The following is a 26,118-nucleotide window of genomic DNA, read 5'->3' as shown; positions in this document are numbered from 1 at the left end:
TAGCACACTAAATTCTTTTTCTCATTTTGTTGGCCAAAAATTTAATTTAGTCCTTTTTGTAGACTCACCTAAAAAAAATTTGATTTGAAAAATAAGTTTTGACAATCCTGAGATGTAATTCGTTGATTTACTTTTTTCTTTACAATTCTTTATAATCCATGACACAGGAATAAAGAGGATATTTAATAAATTCAAATGAAGTAGATAATCAGGTCCCAAGTTTACCCCAAACCACAACTTTTGATACCTGTAGGTTCTTTTCCCTTTTTCTGTAATCATCTTTGGAAACAGACATATAATAGCATTTCTAGGTTAAAGAGTGAAACAGACCTATAGTAGCTTTGCTAGGTTAAAGAGTATGGCTCTTTGAGCATAATTCCCTACTCTTCAGAATTATTAGATCAGTTCTACCAACAGTGAGTTTTTGACCCAATTTTTTCATATTCTAGCATTTGTCCCTTTCCCTTTCAATCATTTTAGCCAATCTGATAGATTTAAAATGATATTTTAAGGTTGTTTTAACTTGCATTTCTCTAATGATGATTGGAGCATTTTTTTTCATGTGACTATAAATTATTTTGATTTTTTTCATTATAGAACTGCCTGTTCATATCCTTTGACCATTTATCAATTGGAAATGATCCATGATCTTATAAATTTGACAAAGTTTTTTATATATTTGAGATGAGACCTTTATCAGAGGAACTATCTATATAATTCTTTCAAGCTCTCCCCACCTAATTTCTGCTTTCCTTCTGATCTTGCCTACATTTGTTTTGTTTGTGCAATTCTTTGTTAATTTAATGTAATCAAAATGATCAGTTTTGCTCTTATCTTTTATTCATAAATTGTTCACCTATTCATAATTCTGACAGATAACACATTTTATATGTTGTAATGTTGTAAAATACCAGTCTGTGCACAGTTTCTGCCATATTGCTTTCCAGTTTTCAAACAATTTTTACCCAATAATTAATTCTTATCCCCAAAACCTAATTCTTTATATTTGTCAAATACAAAGTTACTATATTTATTTGTTGCTGTAAATTGTGTGTACATTCTGTTCTATTGATCTGCCTTTTTATTTCTAAGGCAGTATCAGATAGTTTTGATAATTATAATTTTATAATATCATTTAATATCTGATTCTGCTGAACTGCTTTTCTCTACATTTTTATTTATTAATTGCTTTGATACCCTTGACTACTTCTTCTCCCAATGAATTTTGTTATTTTTCTAATTTAATAAAAAATAGTTTTTTGGTAATTTAATTGAAATGGCATTAAATAAATAGATTAATTTGGTAAAATTATCATTTTTATTATATTGATCCTTCTTACCCATGAACAATCAATATTTCTCCAGTTATTAAAAACTGATTTTATTTGTATAAAAAAGTTTTGTTTTTTTTTAAATTTGTGGGTTTGTTTTGGTAGATATACTCCCAGTTATTTTATACTGTCTATAAATAAAATTCTTCTTACTATCTCTTCTTGCATGGTTTTGGTGTTTTGTTTTATTTTGCTTTTACATTTAGGAAAAGCAAATTGCTACCGTATTTAATATTTAATAATAGACTTCCCCCCAAAATAAAACTAAACTAAAGATACAGTATATAAAACATAATTGTAGAGTTGTTATGTGATATATTTATATTTGATAGAATCCTAAATTGAAATTAGGGTACTTCATGTTTAAGGATTAGTTAAAATAGATATATGTCTATTGTATTTAACATATACCTTAACATATCTAACATGTAAGGGATTACCTGCCATCTAGGGGAGGAAGTGGAGGGAAGGAGGGGAAAAATAGAAACAGAAGTTTTTGCAAGGGTCAATGTTGAAAAATTACCCATGCTATGTTTAGTATTTTAAAAGCTATAATAAAAATAAATAAATAAATAGATAGATACGAATTTTTTTAAGAAATAGGTGTATGTCCTCAAACATTAATTATCCTCCTAGTTGTACAGATGATATGCTAAGTATCCCAAAAATCTTAGTGCAATTTTATGCTATCATACATTGTACTAAGATATTTGGAATACCCTGTTTTTGCTGTAAGTGTTCATAAGAGTATATCTTCACTTTACTACAGTAAAGTTTGTGTGTTTAAGAGAGTGCATGCCAAATTATTTTTCTTATAATACTCATAGTGAGATGATAAAAATAACTTCTTAAATATAAGGAACATGATTCTCATTCATTCTTTTTCTATATATAGCTTTTTATTTACAAGATATATGCATGGATAATTTTACAACACTGACAATTGCCAAGCCTTTTGTTCCAATTTTTCTCCTCCTTCCCCTCACTCCCCTCCCCCATATGGCAGATTGACCAATGCATGTTACATATGTTAAAATATAAATTAAATATAATATATGTATACATGTCCAAACAGTTATTTTGCTGTACAAAAAGAATTGGATTTTGAAATAGTATACCATTAGCCTGTGAAGGAAATTTAAAATGCAGGCAGACAAAAATAGGGATATTGGGAATTCTATGTAGTGTTTCATAGTCATCTCCCAGGATTCTCATTTATTCTTTTGAATAAGTATAATAATGTTTGCTTAAGTATTACATAGCTGAAATGTTCTGAAGTTTTTTTTTTTTTTTTTTAACTAGTTCTGAAGATATAAATAGAGTATCTAGTCCAAGGATTCCTAACTATTTTTATATCGTGGACCCTTTTGTGTCGATCTTAAGTCCATGAGTTTCTTCTCATAATAATGTTTATTATTAGTCTCTAAAAGCTATTCCACAAAAACAGTAGCAACATTTTTATTAACTGATTGGTTTGCAAACAAATCATAATTGTTCCTTTTATATACAACAAGAGGAAAAGAGAAACTCTTGTAAAAAGAAGGGTTATTGTAGTCAGATGAATTTACTCATCAGGTTTTATGAAATAATTAATTCTTTACCTATTCCTAATTGACTGTTATATACCATTTCATTATCACTAAGCACTTTAATTGATTTTAGGTTTTTTAGAAATTGCTATTATGCTAGGACTAAAACTTAGTAAATTACGTTAAACTACATAAATTATATTTATAGTAAACTAATTACTAAGAACAGTTACAGTTTATGCTGTGTTCTTTTCTTACATTTTACAAAAGAGAATCCATTTTTTAATAGCACTAAAATTAATTTTGAACAATTATTGATTTAATTTGAATCCCTAGTGTTCTAAAGATTCCACAATTAGAAAAACATTTCTGATAACCATAATAACTAATATTTTATAACACTTTAAAATTTATCCTAGGCTATTTTTAATATACCAACTATAACATCTAATAGGAAAATTTCACTATTAAAAAAATTCATCCTAAAGTCTATGGCAAGGAAGACACTAAAATATACTTTTTTTATATCTCTAGACAAGATTCTTAAATATTACATAAGAATGAAAACTTAATTCTCTGATTTAAAATTCAATTTTATGTCTTTAAATCTCAAATAGATTTTTATTTATATAAGAACAGTAATTAAAGCAGAATGCTTTAAGTATACTTCTATTTCAGTAGACAAAAATGCAGCACAACCTAGTTTATAGGTTTGTATAACTGCAGAGAGAGAGAGAAGGAAGATACTCATTAACTCATAATGTTAATATATTAACATAGTTAAATTAATTATTTATATGAGAAAACAATGGTAGTTAATGTAAAAATTTTAAATGTTAATTTTAAAGCCTAGCCTTGTGTGTGTTTCCTGTTTTACTGAAGTTTTATTGTATTTTTGGTTGTAATGCCTAAATGTAGAGGAAAGAATTCCTTGCTGCACTAGTTGTGATAAAAATTGTTTCAAATACTAGAAAATTGATTCAAAACTTACTTAATATCTTCAAAGGCATGACAAAAGTAAAAGTTGGAAAAGAAGATTCATCGTCCACTGAATTTGTAGAAAAAAGGAGAGCAGCTCTTGAGAGGTAAAACTCTTATATCTTCTTATTTCATTATTTCAGCAAACTAGATCTAACCTCATTGCAGTATTTATAATGAAACAAGTATTTCTAAATTAAACCCGATGTCCCACGACAATAGCACTGTATTTAATACAATGACTAGCACCAAAGATTAATTATGTATCATATTGTACAAATATACAAATAGTTGAAGATGTTCCTGAATCAGTTGGAACAAGAAAAATAAGAGAAATCTGCAGTTTTCTTTAGAAAGAAGAATTGAGGGGCAGCTAGGTGGCACAGTGGATAGAGCACCAGCCTTGAATTCAGGAGGACCCGAGTTCAAATCTGGTCTTGGACACTTAACACTTCCTAGCTGTGTGACCCTGGGCAAGTCACTTAACCTCAGCCTCAGAAAAAGGGGGTGGGGGGAAGACAAATTGAAAGTTAGGTAAAGTTTTTTGATTCTTAGGGAACAAATGAAAACTTGACAAAAGAATTTGGCACCATGCCATTCCTTTCATATTATGTGTATAAGGCTGTTTGAGTGTGAAAGTTTAATTAAGCATTGTTAACTCTGAATTAAAAAATGTTGCTTTTAAATTACTATTAGATACTATGCTTACTTTGGCTAGTATGTAGAAATGACAGGATTTGGATATCCTTCTTTGAAGTTTGTTATAATGGAATTTAATCTGTATTTTGAAATTATTTATCTGTCAATCATTTTATAAGCAGTACTGTATTATAATAATGGAATTGAATGCCTAAAGATTAATAAATGGTTCCTTCTTAACTTATAAATATCTGACTTGTATCTTAAAAGAGATGGATAGTCAACTTTTAATGTGGAGGAAAAGTGAGATGTTCTTTATGCCATTTTACTCCCTTCTTATTGTATTAGGAGGTTCATTTTCTTAAATAGTGCATAATGTGGTTGAAAAGTGGTTTCTAGTGTACACATATACTCTCCTTGTCTCTCCCTCCCTCTCCCTCCCTCCTCCGTTCTTCTCCCCCCTTCTACCTCCCTCATCCCCATCTCTCTCCCTGTCTCTCTGTCTCTCTCCCTCTTCCTCCCTTTGTCTCTCTCTCTCTCTCTCTCTCTCTCCCCCTCCTCCTACCCTTCTAAGAATATAGGACCAGGAAGTGATGTAGCTAACACCAGAAAAGGCTAGGCCCTCTATCTGGACCACTGTTTATGGACTAGAAGCTGAACTATTAGTGCTCCATTTGACTTAATCAAGGACCAGAGCTTGGAAATGGGGCTAGGAATCAGAGCAAAGTACTTAGCTATCAGGAATAGAATCATAGGATAATAGATGTAGTAAAAAGGGAGAATTGATCAGAAAAAAATATTGTCAAATTATTTTCTTTCAGTCTATTAAATCAAGTAACATAAAAAGCATACAACAGAGACAACAGTATTAAAGTCTGGTTGTACTTTGTTATTCCTTTACAAAGTGTAAAGAACATCTTTAATCAAACTTCATGAAATTAAAGGGTTTTGACTGAAAAGTTGATTACACCCTTGATATACCCTTAAAGCAAGACACATTCTATGAGTCATTTGAGGTAAGGAACAGTTCTGAGCACAGTGACTCTTGATAGCAAATAAGAAAATCATCCATAGAATCTGAATTCATCCTTTGAAACAGAATAATTATTTACCTCTCTGGGATAGGGAGAAAGAAATTTACTCTCTCCTTCACTACTTCATCCTCACTTCCTCACTTGACAACACCCTTGTCATTAGAGACCTGCAGTGCAATTATTGATGTAATAGGATATCTAAAATCTAGGAGAGAGACAGCCAAGAGCTCCAATAGGAGAAAATTTTGAGTGATTTTTGTGAGTCAAGAAGAAAGCTTGGCCAGTAAGGTGATGCTACAGAAAAGAATAAGACCAAAAAGTCTTAATTGAACTATGTGCTCCAGCAGAAGTGCTGTACCACCAGGGGTTCACCATGCAGATACAACGAGAAGGAAAAATACATTGGGGCCCTGCAGTGCTAGTCACCTTGGTCACATGAGTCTGCTAAGTATGTATCTCTGTAATAGTATACTGTAGTATTATAGATAAACACACCAGTTAAGAATACAGTCCCAAAGTACCTTAAACCTGGGCTAATTGCTTTCCTATAGACCCAGCATACAAGTGTGAGTTGATGAGTAGCCCAGAGGAAACAATTACCCCAAGATTCAATTTTCTTTTTTGTTTATACTCCCAAAATAACAGTCCATCAATACTTTACATTAATATTCAGTAAACGCAACTCAAAGCAAAAGCATTTATTTAGTTATTGAAGTAAATATTACCCCATAAACCTAGAGCATGCTCTCCCATAAGCTATATATAGCATCATGGAAGAAAGGACACACAGGATACACTGGTAAAGAGGGAAGGCACATGCCCAAAGCAACTCATACCTCCAGTATTGCTATCTCCTGCTTTAGACTCAGCTAGTTCTGCTAGATGTTGTGTCTCCTACCAGATAAGTAGATCATGGAAAGACTCAATAGCTAATGTAAGGACTGTGAAGTAATTTCCTTCCCCCAACCCAGAGGGTAAGGTACTATTCTGTCTCAAGGGCTAGATTCTTCCAGATTGTCTTTTTTGTTGCCAATAGTGATTCTGTATTTTCTTCTGCTTCAGTTAGAGTATGTCGTCTTCTTGGTTTTTTTAGGAACCATTCAGTGTGAAGCAAATCTTTTGACCAGGGGTCATTTATGCGGCCCACTGGGTTATGGCAAATGGGCCGAGGGCGGAGACAGAGTGTGAGTTTTTGTTTTTACTATAGTCCGGCCCTCCCAGTCTGAGGGACTGTGAACTGGCCCCCTATTTAAAAAGTTTGAGGACCAATGCTTTTGACCAAGCAGTGTATCTTATTATTTCACAAGCTAGACCTAAGATCTTCATACTTCCTAAATTGGTAGCATAGTATAATTACATATTTACATAAAGCTAAACAATTTAGCATCTAACATTATCATTATCTTAGATTTAATCTATCTAATCTACCCCCCCCCCAAAAAAAAAATTTACAAGCTGAGGCCTAGAGATATTAAGTGACTTGCCAAAGGTCACAGAGCTGGGACATTGTTGACTATATTATCTGCCCTTTACATTTCTTGATTTTATCAGCTTTTCTTCCACATGAAATTATTTTAAAATTTAAACCATTCTACAGCCAGTACTGGAATAAACAATCTAATTACCCTAACTCACCACTCAAAGGAAATATTGTATTTAATTTCTCCATGTGTAAAGAAATTGAAAAAAAATGTGATAGATACATTGTGAGACTTGGAATTAAATGAGGGCTTTGAATAATTACCTTCCCAACCTGGCTGTATATCACACTTGGTCTAACTATTTATTTTTCAATTTAAAAGATAATTTTAATAGCTCTTTTAAATTGAGATTATTGGGTCATAAGGCCAAAGACCTCTTTTAAAAAGAATCGATACTTTTTTATCACTTCTTTTCTTTGTCTTCCTGATCAAATAGAATCGGTTAGTAAGAAAATGAAAAGCAGTCACAGAAAGGAAAGTAACTAATGCATCTAAGGAAAAAAAATGTAGGAGTACAAAATGAACTTAAAAATAAATACGGAGCATAGGAAAAAGATTTTGTTGTAGGTTATAAAACAGTGCAAAGATCAAAAACTTTTCAACTTCAACAATGAAGTCAACTGCATTTAATAATCACATTTAACCACATTGTTTTTCAGTGTTAGATTCACTTGTAGATGAAGATCTAGATAGATAACAGTAAGAAGAATTTAAGTTAGCATTAGAAGGAACTTTCTGGTTCAGAATTATGAGAAAGGTCATAGTTTAATCATAATCTTTCATTCTGAAAGCAAGGGAATGACCTCTTGAGATACCCTTCTAGACCTATATGATTCAGTGATTGCATTTGAGCTATTTTAGATGGCATGCTTGATAAGTAACTTAATGAAGATTTATTGTACCAAGGACATATAATTTGAATCTGTTGCCTTCTTTTCTGAATTGACAATATAGCATAGTGCTTATTATACCTTCATGCAGAGTAAAGCAATGAGAATAGTTTTAAGGAAATATTGACAGTTGGCCTGGCTGTTTTCTGAGAACAGTTTCCTCACTTAGTCTTTGTTAAATGCTATGCCAGTAAAATTCTCAGCGGAGAAAAGAGAGAAAATGAGACAGAAGGAACATGAAGAGTATGTTCATTTAATATTAAATAAAATAAGCAAAGAAAGCAGAGCAAGGCCTCTAGTTTGTCCACCTTATCCTACCAATCTCCTTTCCCCTTTATTCCTAATTATTTCTCACTTATTTGCTACTTTAGTTGAGAAAATTAAGGGACAGCTTAGAAATATATTGGTCAATACATTTGGGAACTAGCATACCTGGATTCTTGTACTAGCTCTGCCATTAATGTAACCTCAGGAAAATTGTTTCTCTTCTCCAAATCTTAGTTGTCTAATCTATAAAATGAGATTATATTAGATATTTTGTTGGCTCCCTTGTAATCTCTCAGGTTCTCTCATCAAAAGAATATCCAGAATAGGTTTCCTTTTTTTAATGAAGTAAATTTACGTGCTAAAATAATTCCCCACTACACTGTCTTGTTGTGCCACCTTATTGTTATTGCCTATCTTCTCTGCTTCCACCTTTCTTCTACAAAGCATTGATTGTACAATTTGAAAGATAAGGGACTACGAAGGAAAGAAAAAAAATTTACAAGAAAACCTATTATAATTGCTAAAATTGGCAGAATTTTATAGGATTTTAATGTTTTCTGGCATATCATTAATAAAATTACAGCACTTTTAAAGTGTAAATTACATTTAAATATGGGACCCACTGCATTGTAAGCAGTAAGACTGCATTGTAAGCAATAAATTAATGTTCTTCCATTTTGCATCATTTAATGGTAAAATAGTAACTTGCAAAATAATAAACATGTAAATACTTGCTATTGGAAAAAGGTTCACATCATTCCTTTGACATATGTTAGCAGTGTGACCATAGGCAAATTTAATTTCTCTGATTCAGCAGCCATTTAAGACATGGAGACAAATTGCTGATCTCTGTTAGTGAAATGAGTTTTATATTGGAAATTTCCTACATTAATGAAATTACAAGTTTTACCTTCCCCTCTCTACCATCCAAATGCAAATATGTGTTCAAATTTAGTTAATCCAGAAGACTAACTTAAGGAATAAATATTTATATCCAGTGTTAAAAATTAGGGAACAATTTAAAAAAAAAATGTTTGATTCACATATACTTGGCCTGGAATCAGGTCTTTCCTAAGATGTGGGTCATTATTTTGTCGAATATAACTTTTAAGATGGCTGACTTGAAAATTAAGCATTGCTTTTGTATTGTTTTCAAGGAATTTGTAATTTACAAGACTAGTGCTCTCCTATTACTATTTCAGTTATTCTTTTTTTGTCTTTCCAGTGTGGATGAAGGTATATAGTATTGCTTATTTCATATTATAGATAAATATTTAAATTTAAAATATGCATATTCTTCTTAAAATGTTGTCCCCATTCTATACATAATAAAATTGCATTTAATTCCAGGGGACCAAATATAGCAAAAAACAAAAAGTCTCAGAATTGTAAAGGACTTTAAAAGCCATTTAATTCTATCTATACTTAAATAGGAAACCCCGCTCTGTAACATATCCTACAAGTGATCATTCACTCTTTTCTCAAAAATCTTTAATGAGATAGAAACCCTTTACTTTCAGAAGGCAGATTATTTTACTTTTGAATAACTCCAATGGTAGGAAGTTTTCCCTTTTATTAAATCTCACTTGGCTTTCCTGTAACTCATCCATTATTCCTAGTGCTGTCCTCTGAGACCAAGCAAAGCAAATCATCTTCCACATGACAGACCTTTAAAGACAGCTGTCATTCCTCCCCAAATCTGTTTCCTGAGCTAAACATCTCCAGTCCTTCAATTGATTCTTTTCAGTAAAGATGAAAATAAAATGTTTGATTTTTTAAAACTTTTCTCATTTGGGTAGTGCTGCTGAGAACAGGAATATCCTTATTTTAGTGTTGTTGTTTTTTTGTTTTTTTCAAGTGACTTAATTGAATTAATTTGGTAGTTTCTTGGTTCACCAGAAATCTAACATAAGGTAGAAAGTAATACTTTGAGTCATCGAATCCAAGAGGGAAGGGATCTAAGAGATCACATGGTTAAATGATGACTAAACTATTCAACTCTTCTGATTTTGCATTCCTACCAGTAATATTTTTGCATATGTACCCTGGAAGTATTCATATTTATTTCTATATATATTGCTAGATAAATGTAATGTTTACATCATAAAATTTTATAAAACTAGTTAAAAAAAGAAATAATGAATGAATAAGAATGAATAATGAAATAAGTTATATTTTAAGAATAATTTTTATTTCTTTAATGACATTTTATTTTGTCATGGGCCAGGAAGGGTTCTTAAAAGTTTCTCTGCCACTGCAGTTGCAGAGGCTACAATTGGCAAGCTGGAGAGAGGACAGGGAAATGTGGGACCAAGGGCTAGGTGAGGATGATAGAACTATATCCTAAACACCTTCCTGACAAGCAATGTAAGCAATGAATATTCAACCGACTTGCAGTGAGTAATTGGGAAGGAGAGTGTCTTAAGCGCCAGAGGACTATAAAGCTATGTTATTCTCTTTTGTTTTAATGTCTCTTTTGTACACTCCACTTTAAAGAACACTGATGTAGCCCAACTCTGTAACTTTACATAAAACATTAATACCCCTGAGAACAATAGAATTTGATCTTAGGTCTTGTGATTAGGTCTTGATCTTAGGTCTAGTGATTAGGAAGAAGCTCTTTCCAACTGCATCATGTTGTCTATGTTTTGTTTTGCTTCATATTTTTGGACAAATTACTTAACCCCAGTTCAGGGAAAAGATAGGTGCAAGTGGAGCCAGAACAAATCCAAATTGTCATCTTCTGCCTTGTGTAGCCTTGGGCAGTTATTTAATCTTTCAGGCTTCGCTTTTTGGGGGAAGAAAGAAGTGGGGACGGTAGTATATAATTAAGAATTTGGACTAGATTACCCTTAAGATTATAGATCAGTTCTGTAATCATAATATTAAATGTAATAATGGCTGATTTTTTTGGTGGTAGTGTTTCACCTATGTAGAATTGAGAAAAAAATGGGTATTATATGAAAAAAATAAGCCTGGACATTAAAGGAGGGGAGAGAAACTGTTAAATACTTTTCAATCATTAAAAAAGGTTTATAAATATTTTAAAATCAAATTGAATGTAGAGTGATAGTATGGTTTTTATTTTCACCTATTTTTATTCTCCAGGTAAAATATTTTAACGCTGTTTGTCCTGAAATAGAATCCCAATATTTTTAACCTAGGTATCTTCAGCGTACAGTGAAACATCCAACATTGCTTCAGGATCCAGATTTAAGGCAGTTCCTAGAGAGTTCTGAGGTGCTATTTCTATTTATTTAATTTTGGGGTTTTATTATTTTATTTCCTCCAACATGACATGTAAAATGGAATTTTACTAGTTGTATTACATCTTTTTCTTAATATTTTAGTTTGTTAAATTAACTAGATTTCTAAAAGAATATCTATTTTAATAGAAATATTTTGAAATAATTTTTAAAAGCAAAGCTAACATTTAAATAATAAAGTTTTTCTTTTTCTTCTCAATAGCATTTTATTTTTCTAATTACATGTAAAAATAATTTTCAACATTCATTTTATAAGATTTTGAGTTCCAAATTCCAAAAAAAAAATTTTCCTTCCCTCTCTTACCATTTCCCTTCCCAAGAGAGCAAGTAATGTGATATAGGTTATACATGTACAATCATTAAATAGTTACCTAAATATTCTTGCTGTTTAAATATAATAGGTTGTTGCTGAAGTATGTTGTTGGAAATTTATATAAAATTATATATCATTTATGCAAAAAAAAAAAGTTTTTTATAAAAAGCCCTTGAAAATTTTATTAGAATAAGAAACACTACATTTTTTTATCAGCATTATTAATTCCCTTTTCTGTATTTGAGGGCTTAAAGTCCTGTAGACGTATATCTGATATTTCAGGCTCAACAGAGAGTTCCAAACGATATATTTATCCAACTTAGAATTTCAGATTTGAAAACTAATATTAAGAAATTAATACTTACTTTGCAAATGTAAATCCTAGCCTATAGAAAAAAAAAATTGTCTCCCTCCTCCTTCTTTATTAACAATTTATTTTTGCTAGCAAACAGGTGGATAGTGTTAAGGTAGGTGGCAATTCCTTAATATCGTTTGACAAACAGGGTGGTTGTTTCATCTAAATGTAAAGATGCTGAAGAAAAGCAAATGGAAAGTCCATTTTTTAAGTTTTCCTTTGAGAATGTACAAGTAGTATATTTGAGAAATGAGATCTTGCTATATTGAAATGTATGAGAGTGAAGAAAACACAACATCCTTTTTTTTTCTGGTCCCTCCTGTGCCCAGTTAAACCTCTAGGCTTTTAACCGGTTTGTTTGCCCTTATTTGTCATTCAATTCCAGCTGCCGAGAGCAGTTAATACTCAGGCTCTGAGTGGAGCAGGAATATTGAGGATGGTGAACAAAGCTGCCGACGCTGTCAACAAAATGACAATCAAGATGAATGAATCGGATGCAGTAAGAGCTGATTTTTCGACTTGAATAATGAGATGAATTAATGAGCCTCAACAATTGCATTTTAAAGCTGTAGAAGTAGAAAATAGGATATTAATTTGCTTATTGAATTTAGTTCTCAGCTACATCAGTTGGCCACCATGGCTATACATGGCTAATTTGTTGCTTTAAAACAAGAAGTATATCTTGCTATTGGTAACCCAATTTATAGTGGTTTGTTCTTGCTAAATTAACTCCATTTTTCATTTTTTCCTAGTGGTTTGAGGAAAAGCAGCAGCAATTTGAGAATCTGGATCAGCAACTTAGGAAACTTCATGCCAGTGTTGAAGCCTTGGTCTGTCACAGAAAAGGTTGGTTTTATTCTTTTGTGAGTTTAGGACCCTAAAGCTAGCATAAAATAGGTTGTTAAAACTAAAGGAGAGGGAGGGAGGGAGGGGAAAATCTGGAAAAATGAATACAAGGGATAATGTTATATAAAAAAATATGCATATATACTGTCAAAAAATTTATAATTATAAAATTAATAAAAAAAACTAAAGGCATGAAGTGTTATTCTGCAAAGACAATTTTAAAATGTTAAGTAGTAATTGAATAATACTCTTTTCTATTTCAACCTATCCCTATCTGAATCCAATTCTGAAAACAGTTTAGAAGTAGATTAATAATTACAATAATAACTAACATTTATGTGGTCCCTATTAATGAACTAGGCACTGTGTTAAGTGTTTTATGAATATTATTTAATTCTCATAACAATCCTGGAAGGCAGATTCTACTATTATCCCCATTTCACAGATGAGGAAACTAAGGCAAAAGTTACGTGACAGTGTCACAAAGATAGCAAATATCTGAGACTAAGTTTGAACTCAAGTCTTTTTGACAGCAGAACCCAACAATGTGCCACCTATCTGGTATTAGGCTAATTTTTGTTGCTAAAACTTTAAAAGAGACCTTTTTAATAGAAATAAAATAGTTATTTTATGCAATTGTTTCTTCATGTACATTAATACTATTTCCAATTTAGAATATGTAAGTGGCATACATTTAATTTACATTATAAGAAATCATCCAAGATTTGTTTATTTTAATGTCCTTTAAAAGAAATATTTGCATTTGATTCTGCAGTTCTTTAGATGGTAGTATAAACTTAAAAGTAAAGTACTTTATTCTTACTTTGAAAGAATTAGAAAGCTATTAGCACTTCCTTGCTTCCTTGAGTTCTACAGTAAAATGTGTGTGTGTGTGTGTGTGTGTGTGCATACAGAGACATTTTTATATTTGAGTGCTTTTAAAAAGGAACAGGCTAGTTTTTTTTTTTTAAACAAAATTATATTTACTATAATACTTAGGCAAATCATTTGCCCCTGTGGTTTTAATTAAAATAGTAATTAATTGTCACTTGATTGGTGATAATGTATAAGTAGTAATTATTGCTTTTTTCATATGCTTTATGAAATATGCTACATAGAGCAATAACAAAGAATTCGAATATAAAGTAATTAAAGTTCCCAGCTTAAATAGTTGTCAGTAAAACACAGACAAAAATATTCATTTTCCTTTTCTTGAAAACTTTGAAAATGATCCTTTGCTAAAAGTTTCAATATAATTTGAATACCTCATTCGGAGTTTTAAGTATCAAAGGAAAGAAAAGGAGATTTATTTTTAATGTTTCCACAGTTTTCACTTCTCTATTTGCATAGCTATTGTATTCTCATTTTTAATTTTCTTTTATTTGATAGCCTTTTCTTTAGGAACTATAAGCACTCAGTGATGAAAAAGTTTGCTGGTCAAAGATTATGTGCTCTACTCATATGTTATATTTCTTGATGGAATGGAAAAGCTCAAGATAATCTCCAGTCTACTGATCTCCTTCTTTAAAGATTTTGATACTAAATTAATTAAACACTATTCAACGTCTGGAAATATAGACAGTGATTAATCTCACATATTTCCAGGTGTTTTCTCTGAGTATCTGACATATATGTCCAGTGCTGTTTAATGTTTAATTCTTGGATACTCTTTTTTTTCCCCCATGATTTGACAGCACATAAAAGCATTAGTAAAAAATTGTACACTTGTATTAATTTGTCTTTTCTTGCTAATGTACAGTAAAAGTTGTTACATTTCTTTTTCAGAACTTTCAGCCAATACAGCTGCCTTTGCAAAAAGTGCTGCCATGTTAGGTAATTCTGAGGATCACACTGCTTTATCTAGAGCTTTGTCTCAGCTTGCTGAAGTTGAAGAGAAAATAGACCAATTGCATCAGGAACAAGCTTTTGCTGACTTTTATGTGTTTTCAGAACTACTTAGTGATTACATTCGTCTTATTGCTGCAGTAAAAGTAAGCTTCGTTTTCTCCTATCTCTGACTTTTCCTTCTTCCTTCTCCCACTCCTCACTTTTTCATTATTATATGAATGAGAGATTATTTATGTTGGGAAAATTTTAGTTTCTTTATATGTTTATTCTTTTAGAAGCATGATAGATATTTGTGTGTGTGTGTGTGTGTGTGTGTGTGTATGTGTGTGTGTGTGTATGTATGTACACACAGACAAATAACCACAAATTATATCATGAGAATTGGAATATTTTGATTTGAAAAGCTGTCATACTTTGGCTATGACAATCCCAAGTGTCATATTAATTTTCATATTTAATATTTCCTAACTAAAAGGAATGGCATCAAATTGATATAATAAGATCCAAAAGGTTATGGGAAAGTATATTTTAAAGATAATATATAAAGACTTATATGATTAGATAAATAGACAATTATTATAGGAATCAAAATCTTGGAGAAAATGGCATTTGAACTGGAAACTTATAGTATTTCAAAATTATATATCAACAAAGATTAGAAAGAACATTCTATGAAAGAAGAAAGAAAATGAATAAACAGAGAGGTACAGTTTATCTCTAGTGAATACTCGAGTTTGTCTAGAACATAGAACATGTAAAGAAGAAATACAAGTGAAAAATGTAGTAACCACCAAAATGTTGCAAATTTTGCATTGTCTACTATGATCAAGCTGAAATCTCAGGACTATGGAACTTTGCTTTTGTGGATCTATGATCATATTTAAATGAATATTCAACTCCTGCCCCCAGCAATGCAGATTGATACTCATCCATGCCTTTTCACTCTGTGCCATTTCTATCTTTGACGTTCTATGAATTGTTCATAAAAGGCCTTTAGTAAAAAGAATCTGCAAGTTAGAGCCCTAGCTTCAGTTCTTTTAATATATACCAATATGGCACTTGGACCAGCTATTTTCTTGTGCTTTTAGCATATGACTGGCCAACCTCATATTCTGATTATAAATTTAGAGATCATCTAATTGAATACTCCTTACCTCTTCTGTATCTGTAGAGGTAAGGAAACTAAGAATCAGGGAGGCTTAATGATTTATATGTATTTATACAGTTAAGTAAGTGGCATAGCCAATATTGAAGCTAAATCTCAAACAGCAGTCTGCTCAGCTACTCTGCTACTCTACACTCTACTCTGTACCATGCACACTTCTTTTTAAGGATCATAGCTCTAAAACTGGAAGTAACCTCAAGGGCTATGTAGTCCAATACTTTGATTTAAAGATAAGCAAACTAAGAACCAGGGATATTAAATGGCTTGCCTGATATCACAGCAAATGTGAGATATAGAATTTGGACCCATGTCCTCTAAATTCAGAGCTAGTACATAATGTACAGTTTTGCCTGTGATATCTTTTGATGATTTAAGTACTTGTCACATGCAAATCATCATTATTAATACATTATAGTCTTCTTACATGTGTCATTTTCCCATTTCATTATTCTTTAGTTGTTTATAATTGTGATTTTTTTTTTGTTCCAAAATGGTGATTTTCTATGATTTAGATTTAATCCCCACTTCTCTTTGGTGCTTTTCATCTCCCTTCCTGAGATGTCAGGGAGGGCGTGATTATCTCCTTTTTAGTGCTTTCATCTCCCCTTCTGAGAAGTCTGGGGAGAGGGGGGCGCGTGATCACCTCCTCTTTGGGGTTCTCACCTCCCTGAAAATTCAGGGATGGCGCGACCACTTGTGGTCTAAAACAAAAGAAAGCAGGAGATATAAAGGGCTAAAACTGAGCAATGCACTTGGATAATGAGGCATGTGAGACTAATTGCCAATTGGACAGTTCCCTATTAACTTGTTTGAAGGTTGATCCTCCCCAGCTGTTCCGTGCTGACTTGATTGGTAGGACAAAGAGGGGGAAAGTGACGTGTGTGGGAGGATTAGGAGGAAGAAGAAGCTGACTCAGTCTCTCTGGGCGTTTGAGGGAGGAAGGTGTGTGTGAGGTTGCTAGGCCTAACCCCCTGAATTTGACCATAAAAGATCAAGAATAAAGACGTTTAGTGATCCTGACTTGTCCAGGACCTTTGGGAGAGGGTGCAGCCTGGGATCATTGGAAGTACCAAAATCCTAACTAGATATTTTCCCTAGTTAATACTAAGTATCAAAGCCTTCTTCTTCCCCTTCCATATCTCAATCTCGAATAAGAATTATATGCCAGATATAGTCTTTACATTCCCAGTAGAGATGTATAATCAGCTTATGGTCCATGTTGGAATTACCTCCTATTGCAAAGTCTTCATGGTATCACTGGGCCTAAAAAATTAGTTAACTGAATAAACAGCTATGGTTATTTCTGATACTCCTCCTTTAAGTGGACCAATGCTGGTGAAACTCAAATCACTAGTTTAGGAGGAGGCTGAAGCATCTTCCCAGTATGTGGTGTACAGGGTACCCACTAAGAAGTAGGTATCGGAAAGTAAGTGACGAAGGAATATAAAGGGGGAAAAAGGCTGAAAGACCAAAGATTTCAAGAGGAAAAAACTTTGGAGCACAATTAGATAAATCATCAGAAGAATGAATACTAAACCATCAAATAGATTATAAAAATTTTAAATCTTTCTTAATGAATATTAGAAGACCAAAAAAAGTGGGACAGTGCTTGGCGAAACAAAGTCCTATGAAATCCCAAAAGAACATAGAATGATAATAAGAAAATCTAGAATGTTGATTCAAAAGAGAAATCATCTCTATAACAGACTGAATTAGAAAAGAAGGGAAAAATGATAGAATGTATTGCTCTCAAAGCAAAAAAAATAATAAAAAATTTAATGTATAAATTAGAAAAAGAAAAAAAAAATCTAAGGTGTCACTTTCCAAAGAAGGCAAAAAGAAGGAAATTCTGCAGAAAAGAAGCCGTCAGGAGCAATGGAGAATTTACAGAGAAGATTTAAGTTTGATAGGAAGAAGAAATATTTCATAAAAACTAGAGCTTTCCAGAAATGAAATAGGCTACCCTCCCTTATAGCCTTTGTCTTCAGACAAAATTTGATGAACATTTGTTGGGTATATGAAAGAAACAAGTTCAGTGTGAACCAGATAGCCTCTTAAATTCCAAATCTGAAAGGCAGTGATTCTAGTGTGGAGTTCAGTTTAATTGTATCACTTACTTTGTCCTTCAATTTATTTTGCCTATTGAAACCAGTGAGTATAAATTTTTTGCCTTAACCATCGTGTTTGCATTGAAGATAATTTTAATATATATTAAAGTTTATATATCTTAGTTATTTTATGTTCTCAAATTTCACACCACTTTTAGAATAATGAAATGTCAAATTACATATTTCATTATTAAAATTATGGTAATATTATGTTTATAGGGTGTGTTTGATCATCGAATGAAATGTTGGCAGAAATGGGATGATGCTCAAATTACTTTGCAGAAAAAACGTGAGGCTGAAGCAAAAATGATGCTTGCCAACAAACCAGATAAAATACAGCAGGCTAAAAATGAAATCAGAGAGGTAATTGATCTCAGTTGTTTTATCTGTTCACATTGTTAGATCTAAGTTATTCATAATTCATTCATTAAAGCATATTTTTCATATGTTTAATTTCTGAACCATTCAGCACTTCGGCTATTTCCACATGTTTTTTAGATTTATTTTAGTAAAATACATAGTTGGTCTGAAGTAATAAGAATCTCAGGGCTTTTAGTTTTTGCCTAGTGAGAATAGAGTCAAAATGACAGACAGATATTGGACAGAAATTTTAAAATTCTCCTTTGTTACCATATATTATTTGTAGTTTAATTTAAATGTTTAAATATGTGTGTCTAAAAAGGAGTAACTGTTGTCCTATGTCTTGTCTTTTGCAACATTCTTCCCACATATATATATAGAAGAGAGAGACTAAGAGAGAGAAAGTATATGTGGTATTTTAGTAAATTTATGGAGATATGTTATAATATATACGCTTTTTTTGCCATGCTTCAATAAGGAAATTGAAGAGGTAGGACAAACTTTATATTTTTGAAAATAAATTAAAATGCTCTTTAAAGAGTATGTGCAAGTGTTGTTATATAAAAGGGAATCATCATTTGCATAGCTTAAATTTTCAGTTGTTTTAATTTTGGCTGCTTCATTGGTCACTAATCACAACTTGTTTTGTCATTGCTACACTTGATCTATTTACCCATAAACTTTGACATGATTACTAGGGAATTTGTTCTTTTCTGAATGCAATTCTGCTGATGTTTTTTACCTTTTTCAGTCAAATATTTAAATAATTTATTGTGTGATTTTTTTTTAAATTTAAAATATTTTCATGGATATGTTTATAACTTTTTTATTTAAATGAAAATTCCTTTAAAGTCTTCATAGATATCATTTAATGTTTTAAAAATGTAATAGAGAAGAATAATATTATCATAACACTAATTTTTTTATCTGATTATCTGTTATACTTTATTTATACAGATTATTTTTGTGTGAATGCTAGAGCATTCCAATGCTAAGTTAGTCTTTATTGTGGAAGTAAAATATTAATAAACTTTTTTAAATGGGCTATTTTTGAGTAAAGAAGGTTAATTCCACTTAAAAATTACATATAAAAGGGGCAGCTAGTAGGTATGGTAGATAAGTACTAGCCCTGAAGTCAGGAGGACCCGAGTTCAAATGTGACTTCAGACACTTAACGCTTCCTAAGCTGTGGGACCCTGGGCAAGTCACTTAACCCCAATTGCCTCAAGAAAAAAAAAAAGCATGTATAAGTTACAAGTTTGTGGTATCAAGAATTATAATTTTGAACTTCCTTGAAGTATTGTAGTATTATGTTGAAGCGTAATTTATTAGATAATCTAAACATTGTAGATTTAAAATAACTTCTTAAATAGATGAGGATAAAATGTAATTGTGTGTCTATGTATGTGTGTGTGTGTATTGTTTTTTTTTATCAGTGGGAAGCCAAAGTTCAGCAAGGAGAGCGAGACTTTGAACAAATCTCCAAAACTATTAGAAAAGAAGTTGGAAGATTTGAGGCATGTATAATAGTTTTTTACTTTTAATGAGAACAAAATAAGATTTTATTTCAATTTTATTTTAAATAATTTATTTTTTCAATTATGAGATATTTTATTTTATTTCATTTAATAGAAGGAACGAGTGAAAGACTTTAAAACTGTTATTATCAAGTACTTGGAATCATTAGTACAAACACAACAACAGGTAAGCTAGATTCAATGATTATAAAATTTGCTTTCTGCATAATTTTTTAAAAGTTTTATTGTTGCCTTTTAAAATACCACTATCAATACTCACCTCTATTATCCAAGCATAGAATCTTTCCTTATAATAAGAAAAAGCAATTAAATAAAACAAAACTCACAGTCATATCAACATTATATACATTTTCTACCTCTCTTGAACCAAGTTGATCTTCACATTCAATCTTAATTCCATTATCTTTTAGTGCTATTTTTTTGTTGGATTATTGTGGTCTTTGTATATATTATTTGCTTAATTCTACTTTTCTTGCCCTAATTAATTTCATATATATTTTTAATATTTCTCAAATCCTCATGTTGCTCATTTTTCATAGTGTCATAATCTCCCATTATATTCCTATTATTTGTTCAACTGTTCCCCAATTCAAGGACACCCACTTTAATAGATTTTTGTTTTTGGCATAGCAAAAGTGCTATTATGAATATTTTGGTAAATATATGATGCTTTTCTTTCTCTTTGATCTTCTTGTATTTATGGCCAGTAGTGGGGTTGCTGGCTGTTTATTAACTTTTTGTATAATTCCAAGACATTTAACAGAATAGGTGGGTCAGTTCATATTTCTCTCTCTTCTTCTTCTTCTTTTGTTCCTGTCTTCTTGAAGTCCTTCCACATAAACTTTTTCTATCTAATCATCTCTGTCAAATTTTTGAGTGCGAGGTAAAACCTCAGACTTTTTTTTTTTAATTTCTTTTATCATTATTGATTTGGAACTACTTTTCATAACTGTTCTTTGCAAATCTTTTGTTCTTGTCATTTGATTTTTCTTATTTTAAGAAGTGATAATGAAATTGTTAATAAATTAAATTTGTGTTTTCCTTTCTCATAGGGGATATTTCTGAAAATAAAATGCTAGTTTTGAGGTAATAGTTTTATAGCAAGAAACAAAATAATTTGCATTATTTCTACTGTGAATATTTTTAATTTGCCTAGAAATTCAAATAACTGTATAGAAGTTCATAACTTTCAGAAACAGAGAAGTGATAATCCTCATCAAAGGATTACAGAATATCACAATTTGAGGACATTATGCACTGCATAGTAACCAGAGTAGAATTACTTAGTAATACTAAGATAGTAAAGGACTTTGGGTCCATGATATATGAGAATTAATTGAAGGTTTAGCTTGGAAATGAGAGGACTCAGGAGAGACATGATAGCTATTTTCAAGTATTTAAAGTGATATCATGTAAAGGAGGGATTAAACTGGTTCTATTTTTCTGCCCAGAGAACTAAACCAAGAACAAAGAGTAGAAGTTGTCACAGTCACTTTAGCCTTGATGTTAGAAAACCTTCCTAATGATTAGAATTACTCAACAGAAGAATGAGCTGTCTTCAAAGGTGGTGAGTCTCCCTTTCTTGGGAGTCATCAAGCAAACCACTTGTTAGGCATGTTATAATGGGGTTTTCTTTCATGTGTAGATTGGGCCATATAGCCTGAGAGGTTCTTCTAACTTTCAGATTTTGTGGTACTGGGCTTGAGCAAATGAAAACTTTAGACTTTTCATTTTTACTGTTTGACTAAAAACTTAAATATTTTAAATTAAAACGTGTGTTTACTAATACATTTTATTTTCATATGCCTTCATTTTACCTTCCATCTCTCAAAGAGCCGTTCTTTACATAAAAGTATAAAACAGAGAATAAAAAGACTGTTCAACAAAAGTAACCAGTACAAACAATTTTCATATTATATAGAGGATTCTACACTCCTAATCCCTGCTATAGTCTACCAGCTATTGCAAAAAAGAGAAGAAAATGCATAGTTATATTTTTTCTTTGGAAGCTAGTTTTGACAGTATACTTTTGTAGTTTTATTTTTTTATTATCATTTTATTTTTTCTTATTCCCTTTTACCTAATTTTTGTATATTGTTTCTCTGATTCTGCTTACTTTACTTTGCATCAGGTCATATAAGTCTTTCTATACTTCTCTATATTCATCATGTTCATCATTTGTTAGAGCACAGTAATATTCTATATCATTCATGTACCACCATTTATTTTAGACATTTCTTAATTGATGGGCATTCATTTTGCCTCTAGGTTGCTACCACAAATATAATATGAATACTTTGGCAGGACCTATATATGCATTATAGTGGATTCTTTGGGTTATGAAATGTTAAAAAGATCAGTAAAATGAATCCATAAAAGTTCCAACAATAAATGAATCCTGTATCTTTTAATAACCACAAAACAAAAAGTGTACAAAACCTCATATTTGGGTGACCTAAGTAGAAAATAATGTAATTCTAATTGGAAAACTTTTGTATAAAATATAAGCTTTAAAATTAATGGATGATTTTAAAGCAAATATTTAGAATATAAAGTTTTTTATACAAACCAGGCACTTTAAGTTTGTTCCTTTTTAATATTATTTAAGAAATTATAACCAAGAATTAGGAGAAAAATTGTGAAAGAAGTTCTGCTGTGATGGAAAGAGTACTACACACAACATACCAACATTTTCTATAGAGGCTTAACAAATGTAAAACAGTGGTCATAATAAGGAAACAAAAAGGACCTGAAATTTATCATAATCATCCAACATGATTTCCTTCCCAAACAGAGATTTGTCAACAAAAGACACCACTAGTTTAATAAATTCATTTTCAAAATCTTACCAGACAGGATGGTGAAAGATCTTCACAAGTATCACCTCATAAAAACAATGAAAAGTCATTGTGGGGAGAAGGGGGATGAATTTACAGAAAACTTGGCAGAAGATCCAATTAAGCTATCTGATCTTAAGATTTAAGGATAACACTAGAAGGACAACAGATGAAAAACTGTAATAACTTGCTAACATTCCTGTAATTTTTTTCCGTCAATGACCAAGGAGCCATCACATTTGAATTTCAAATGAGATACATGAGGAAGTAGAAGTGGCATAAAGTGAATTTTTTATTAATACATTTTGATTTATTATAAAATCTCTTCCCAATAAGCAGTCATCCCTATGGCATACTTTCCTATAAATATAATTAAGCACAAACAATCTGTTAATAGTCATTATAAAAAAGCAAGTGACATTTTACACTCATGGTTTGTCACATTAATAAAAAGGAAGAATTTGAAAGCAAGACTAATCATTGGATTTTACCTGAATTCTATTGTCTTTTAGTGAGTATAATTTTAATTATGGGTTTATAATAAGCCTTTCCATGTTTCTCTGAATTCTTATTTTTAAATGCTTTTGGTATGATCATACATTCACATAACATAGTTTTTTCATCTGTATTCCAGCTATTAGACCCAATTTGTTTTCAGCATTTTCGTGTACAAATAGTACTGCTATGAATATATACATGTATGACTGACTTGGCATTTTTTTTATCAGTCTTATCAATTTCATGGTTATAGATAGGCTGATAATCTTCAAAGACCATATCATTTAGACCATCTAGTCCACCTTGTATCTGTAGTCCCTTCCATTATTATATGATCTGCAAGTTGACATTTTGTTTCTAATTGAAGACTGTTAGGTTTTCCAACTGTCTCACAAAAAATTCCTTTATGCTTTTGCCTTTCTTACGTTTTTGCTTACTTCATGCTTGAATTTGCTACTTTGTAATTTCTACTCATCAATCTTTCCTCCATGTCAAGGATGACAATTTTATTTTTTTCTTCTTTTTGACAACCTCTTCAATAACTGAAATCAGATGTCTTATTCCCCTCCCCAAGTTCTCAGACTAATGATCCTAGATTCCTTTAGCTAATACTAATATGGCAAGAATTTTGAGGACCCTCACTGTTCTAGTTTCTTTCCTTATCTTGAACTCAGACTTAACAGTGTTCTTCTTAAACTGTGATGGCATAATTGAACACATTATTCTTTATGTACTCTGACCAGGGAAAAATACAATGGTGATTCATATATTGGAAAAGTGCATAGAATTCATTGTTCCGGTGTCCTTATTGATTGGTTACAGAACTTTGGTTTGGGTACAGGGAAATCATATATATAGTAAAACAAAAGATCATTTTAAAGCATCCTTGTTACAATTTTAAGATCATATAAAATTGCTTGATGCCAGAATGGAGGAATTTTGTTTGATCTTCTGAAAATTCTGATAACTTTGTCAAATCTTCTCAATGAAATGCAGTCATTATTCACTTTGCCTGATTGCCTCCAAACTTTGTCAAATCTTCTCAATGAGATGCAGTCATTATTCACACTATTAAAACCAAATGGGTAAAAGTCTTCCAAACTATAATAGTTGTGATTCCTAGTCTGTTGGTACACATATATTGAATGGATATTACAGATTTTTTTTTAAATGAATTGGAGAAAAAGAGTGGGCTGAATTAGATTTGGGAAATTAAATAGAATTATCATGACCCCTCTAACTGAAAGAAGAGTACATCATAGAACAATCTTTTCTATATTGTTACAAAGCTAGAAAGATCAGCTTTCAAAGAATCTAAAAAAAGGGCTGCCCAAAACACAATAGTCCATATGAATTGACTGTGGCCCAAAACGCAATAGTCCATATGAATTGACTGTGGCATTACCAGAGATGAACTACATGTAGAAGTGATATATTACATATGATTAAATAGATCTTTAACCAGAAAAAGAGTTGAGCTAGATATGTAGTTTAAAAAAAAAGTGAACAAAGACACTACTTGCTGCAGTAGTATATCTGTAAGGTTAAGAGACCTAAAGGATGGCCTTTAGCAAGTTGGGTAGATAGCCTAGTGGAAGATTTATGGGATGACATAAACAGTCATAAAAGATAAAAAGTTAGGAATGACTGCAGTTTACTCTATTAGAAAATATATTTAAATTAATGATTTACATTTTGATAACTAAATGTTTTAAATTTTGTTTAATATTCAGCTGACCAAAAATTCATTAAAATGATAAAAAAATATTAATTTGATTTACAATTGAATTTACATTAGTTCTTTTTAGTATTTTAGGCTACTTTTAACTGACTGGTACATGTATATGCCTATGGAAAAATAACCCTCATTTCCTTTTGTTTTTATCTGCACAGCTAATAAAGTACTGGGAGGCATTCCTACCTGAAGCCAAAGCCATTGCCTAGCAAGGTGACTTCAAATCAGAAGATTCTCTGGATGTTTTTTCTCAGTTATGCTAAATTCCACAATGAAATCACTTTGAAATCATCTAAATAAACCACTATATATTTTATGAATTAACATGTGGCTTTTTTTATATACTCTGACATTTTGTTAACAAGCTGCATGTCCTGACCCTCTTTGAATCAAGTGGACTGTGGCATGACATTCTGCAGTACTTTGCTGAATTGAACACTATTGTGTCTTAATACTTGCACTAAAAAGTGCACTGCAAGGCCAGAAAGTTTTACAATATTTTTTTCTTTACAATGTGTTCTGTTATTACTACTACTGTTATCTGACCTCTTTAAATCAAATTATAATTGCGTTAATTAATGTTCACTTATACATTCCTGTACAGAATCATGATTTTTGTGATTACAATAATAAAAGGTTATACCTTGTGAAATACTAGTTTACACAGATTTTTTTTGAGCATGATGATTAATACATAGGAACTTTTAAAATGTTTTTAATAATACATATTTTTTCTTCTAGAAAAATCTAGTTTCCAGTACAATTTCTATTTTTATTTGTATAGAAATTGAAGTTTGTTTCTGAAAAAAAAATTAATCTGATTTATTTATCAGAAGTTATTTAGCTGCATGGTAAGATGGAAAAGGTTTAGGTCAGAGGATCTGGGTTCAACTCCTGGTTCTGTCATTTACTACCTATGTGTGATCTTGAGCAAATCCCTTAATTTTTTTAAAGCCTCAATTTTCTCCTCTATAAGATTAGATGATCTCCAGAGTCCCAGCTCTAAATCTATAATTCTGTTATCAAAAGAATACTTCATTTTTCAAACACAACCAAAGACTGTTCATACTAGAGTAGGTAAAGAATAAAGAAGATATGGG

At 31.3% G+C, this 26,118-nt stretch overlaps 1 protein-coding gene across 1 annotated transcript in view; it reads left to right on the top strand.

Annotated features, from left to right (window-relative positions):
- The window catches only part of SNX2 (sorting nexin 2), a 57,953-nt gene extending 32,283 nt beyond the window's left edge, over positions 1-25,670 (top strand). The window contains exons 7-15 of the mRNA XM_074281509.1: positions 3,867-3,945; positions 11,314-11,389; positions 12,469-12,582; positions 12,836-12,929; positions 14,715-14,920; positions 18,270-18,413; positions 19,847-19,927; positions 20,043-20,114; positions 25,177-25,670. Coding sequence (XP_074137610.1) covers positions 3,867-3,945; positions 11,314-11,389; positions 12,469-12,582; positions 12,836-12,929; positions 14,715-14,920; positions 18,270-18,413; positions 19,847-19,927; positions 20,043-20,114; positions 25,177-25,227 — 917 coding nt within the window. The 3' untranslated portion in view covers positions 25,228-25,670. The remainder of the gene's footprint in view (positions 1-3,866; positions 3,946-11,313; positions 11,390-12,468; positions 12,583-12,835; positions 12,930-14,714; positions 14,921-18,269; positions 18,414-19,846; positions 19,928-20,042; positions 20,115-25,176) is intronic.
- The last annotated feature ends 448 nt before the right edge of the window (positions 25,671-26,118 follow it).

This window comes from Sminthopsis crassicaudata, chromosome 1, assembly GCF_048593235.1.
Source record: "Sminthopsis crassicaudata isolate SCR6 chromosome 1, ASM4859323v1, whole genome shotgun sequence".
In the NCBI taxonomy this organism is placed as follows: domain Eukaryota; kingdom Metazoa; phylum Chordata; class Mammalia; order Dasyuromorphia; family Dasyuridae; genus Sminthopsis; species Sminthopsis crassicaudata.
The sequence above is the reverse complement of the archived record's forward strand: the minus strand, read 5'-3'. Positions and strand labels throughout refer to the sequence as shown.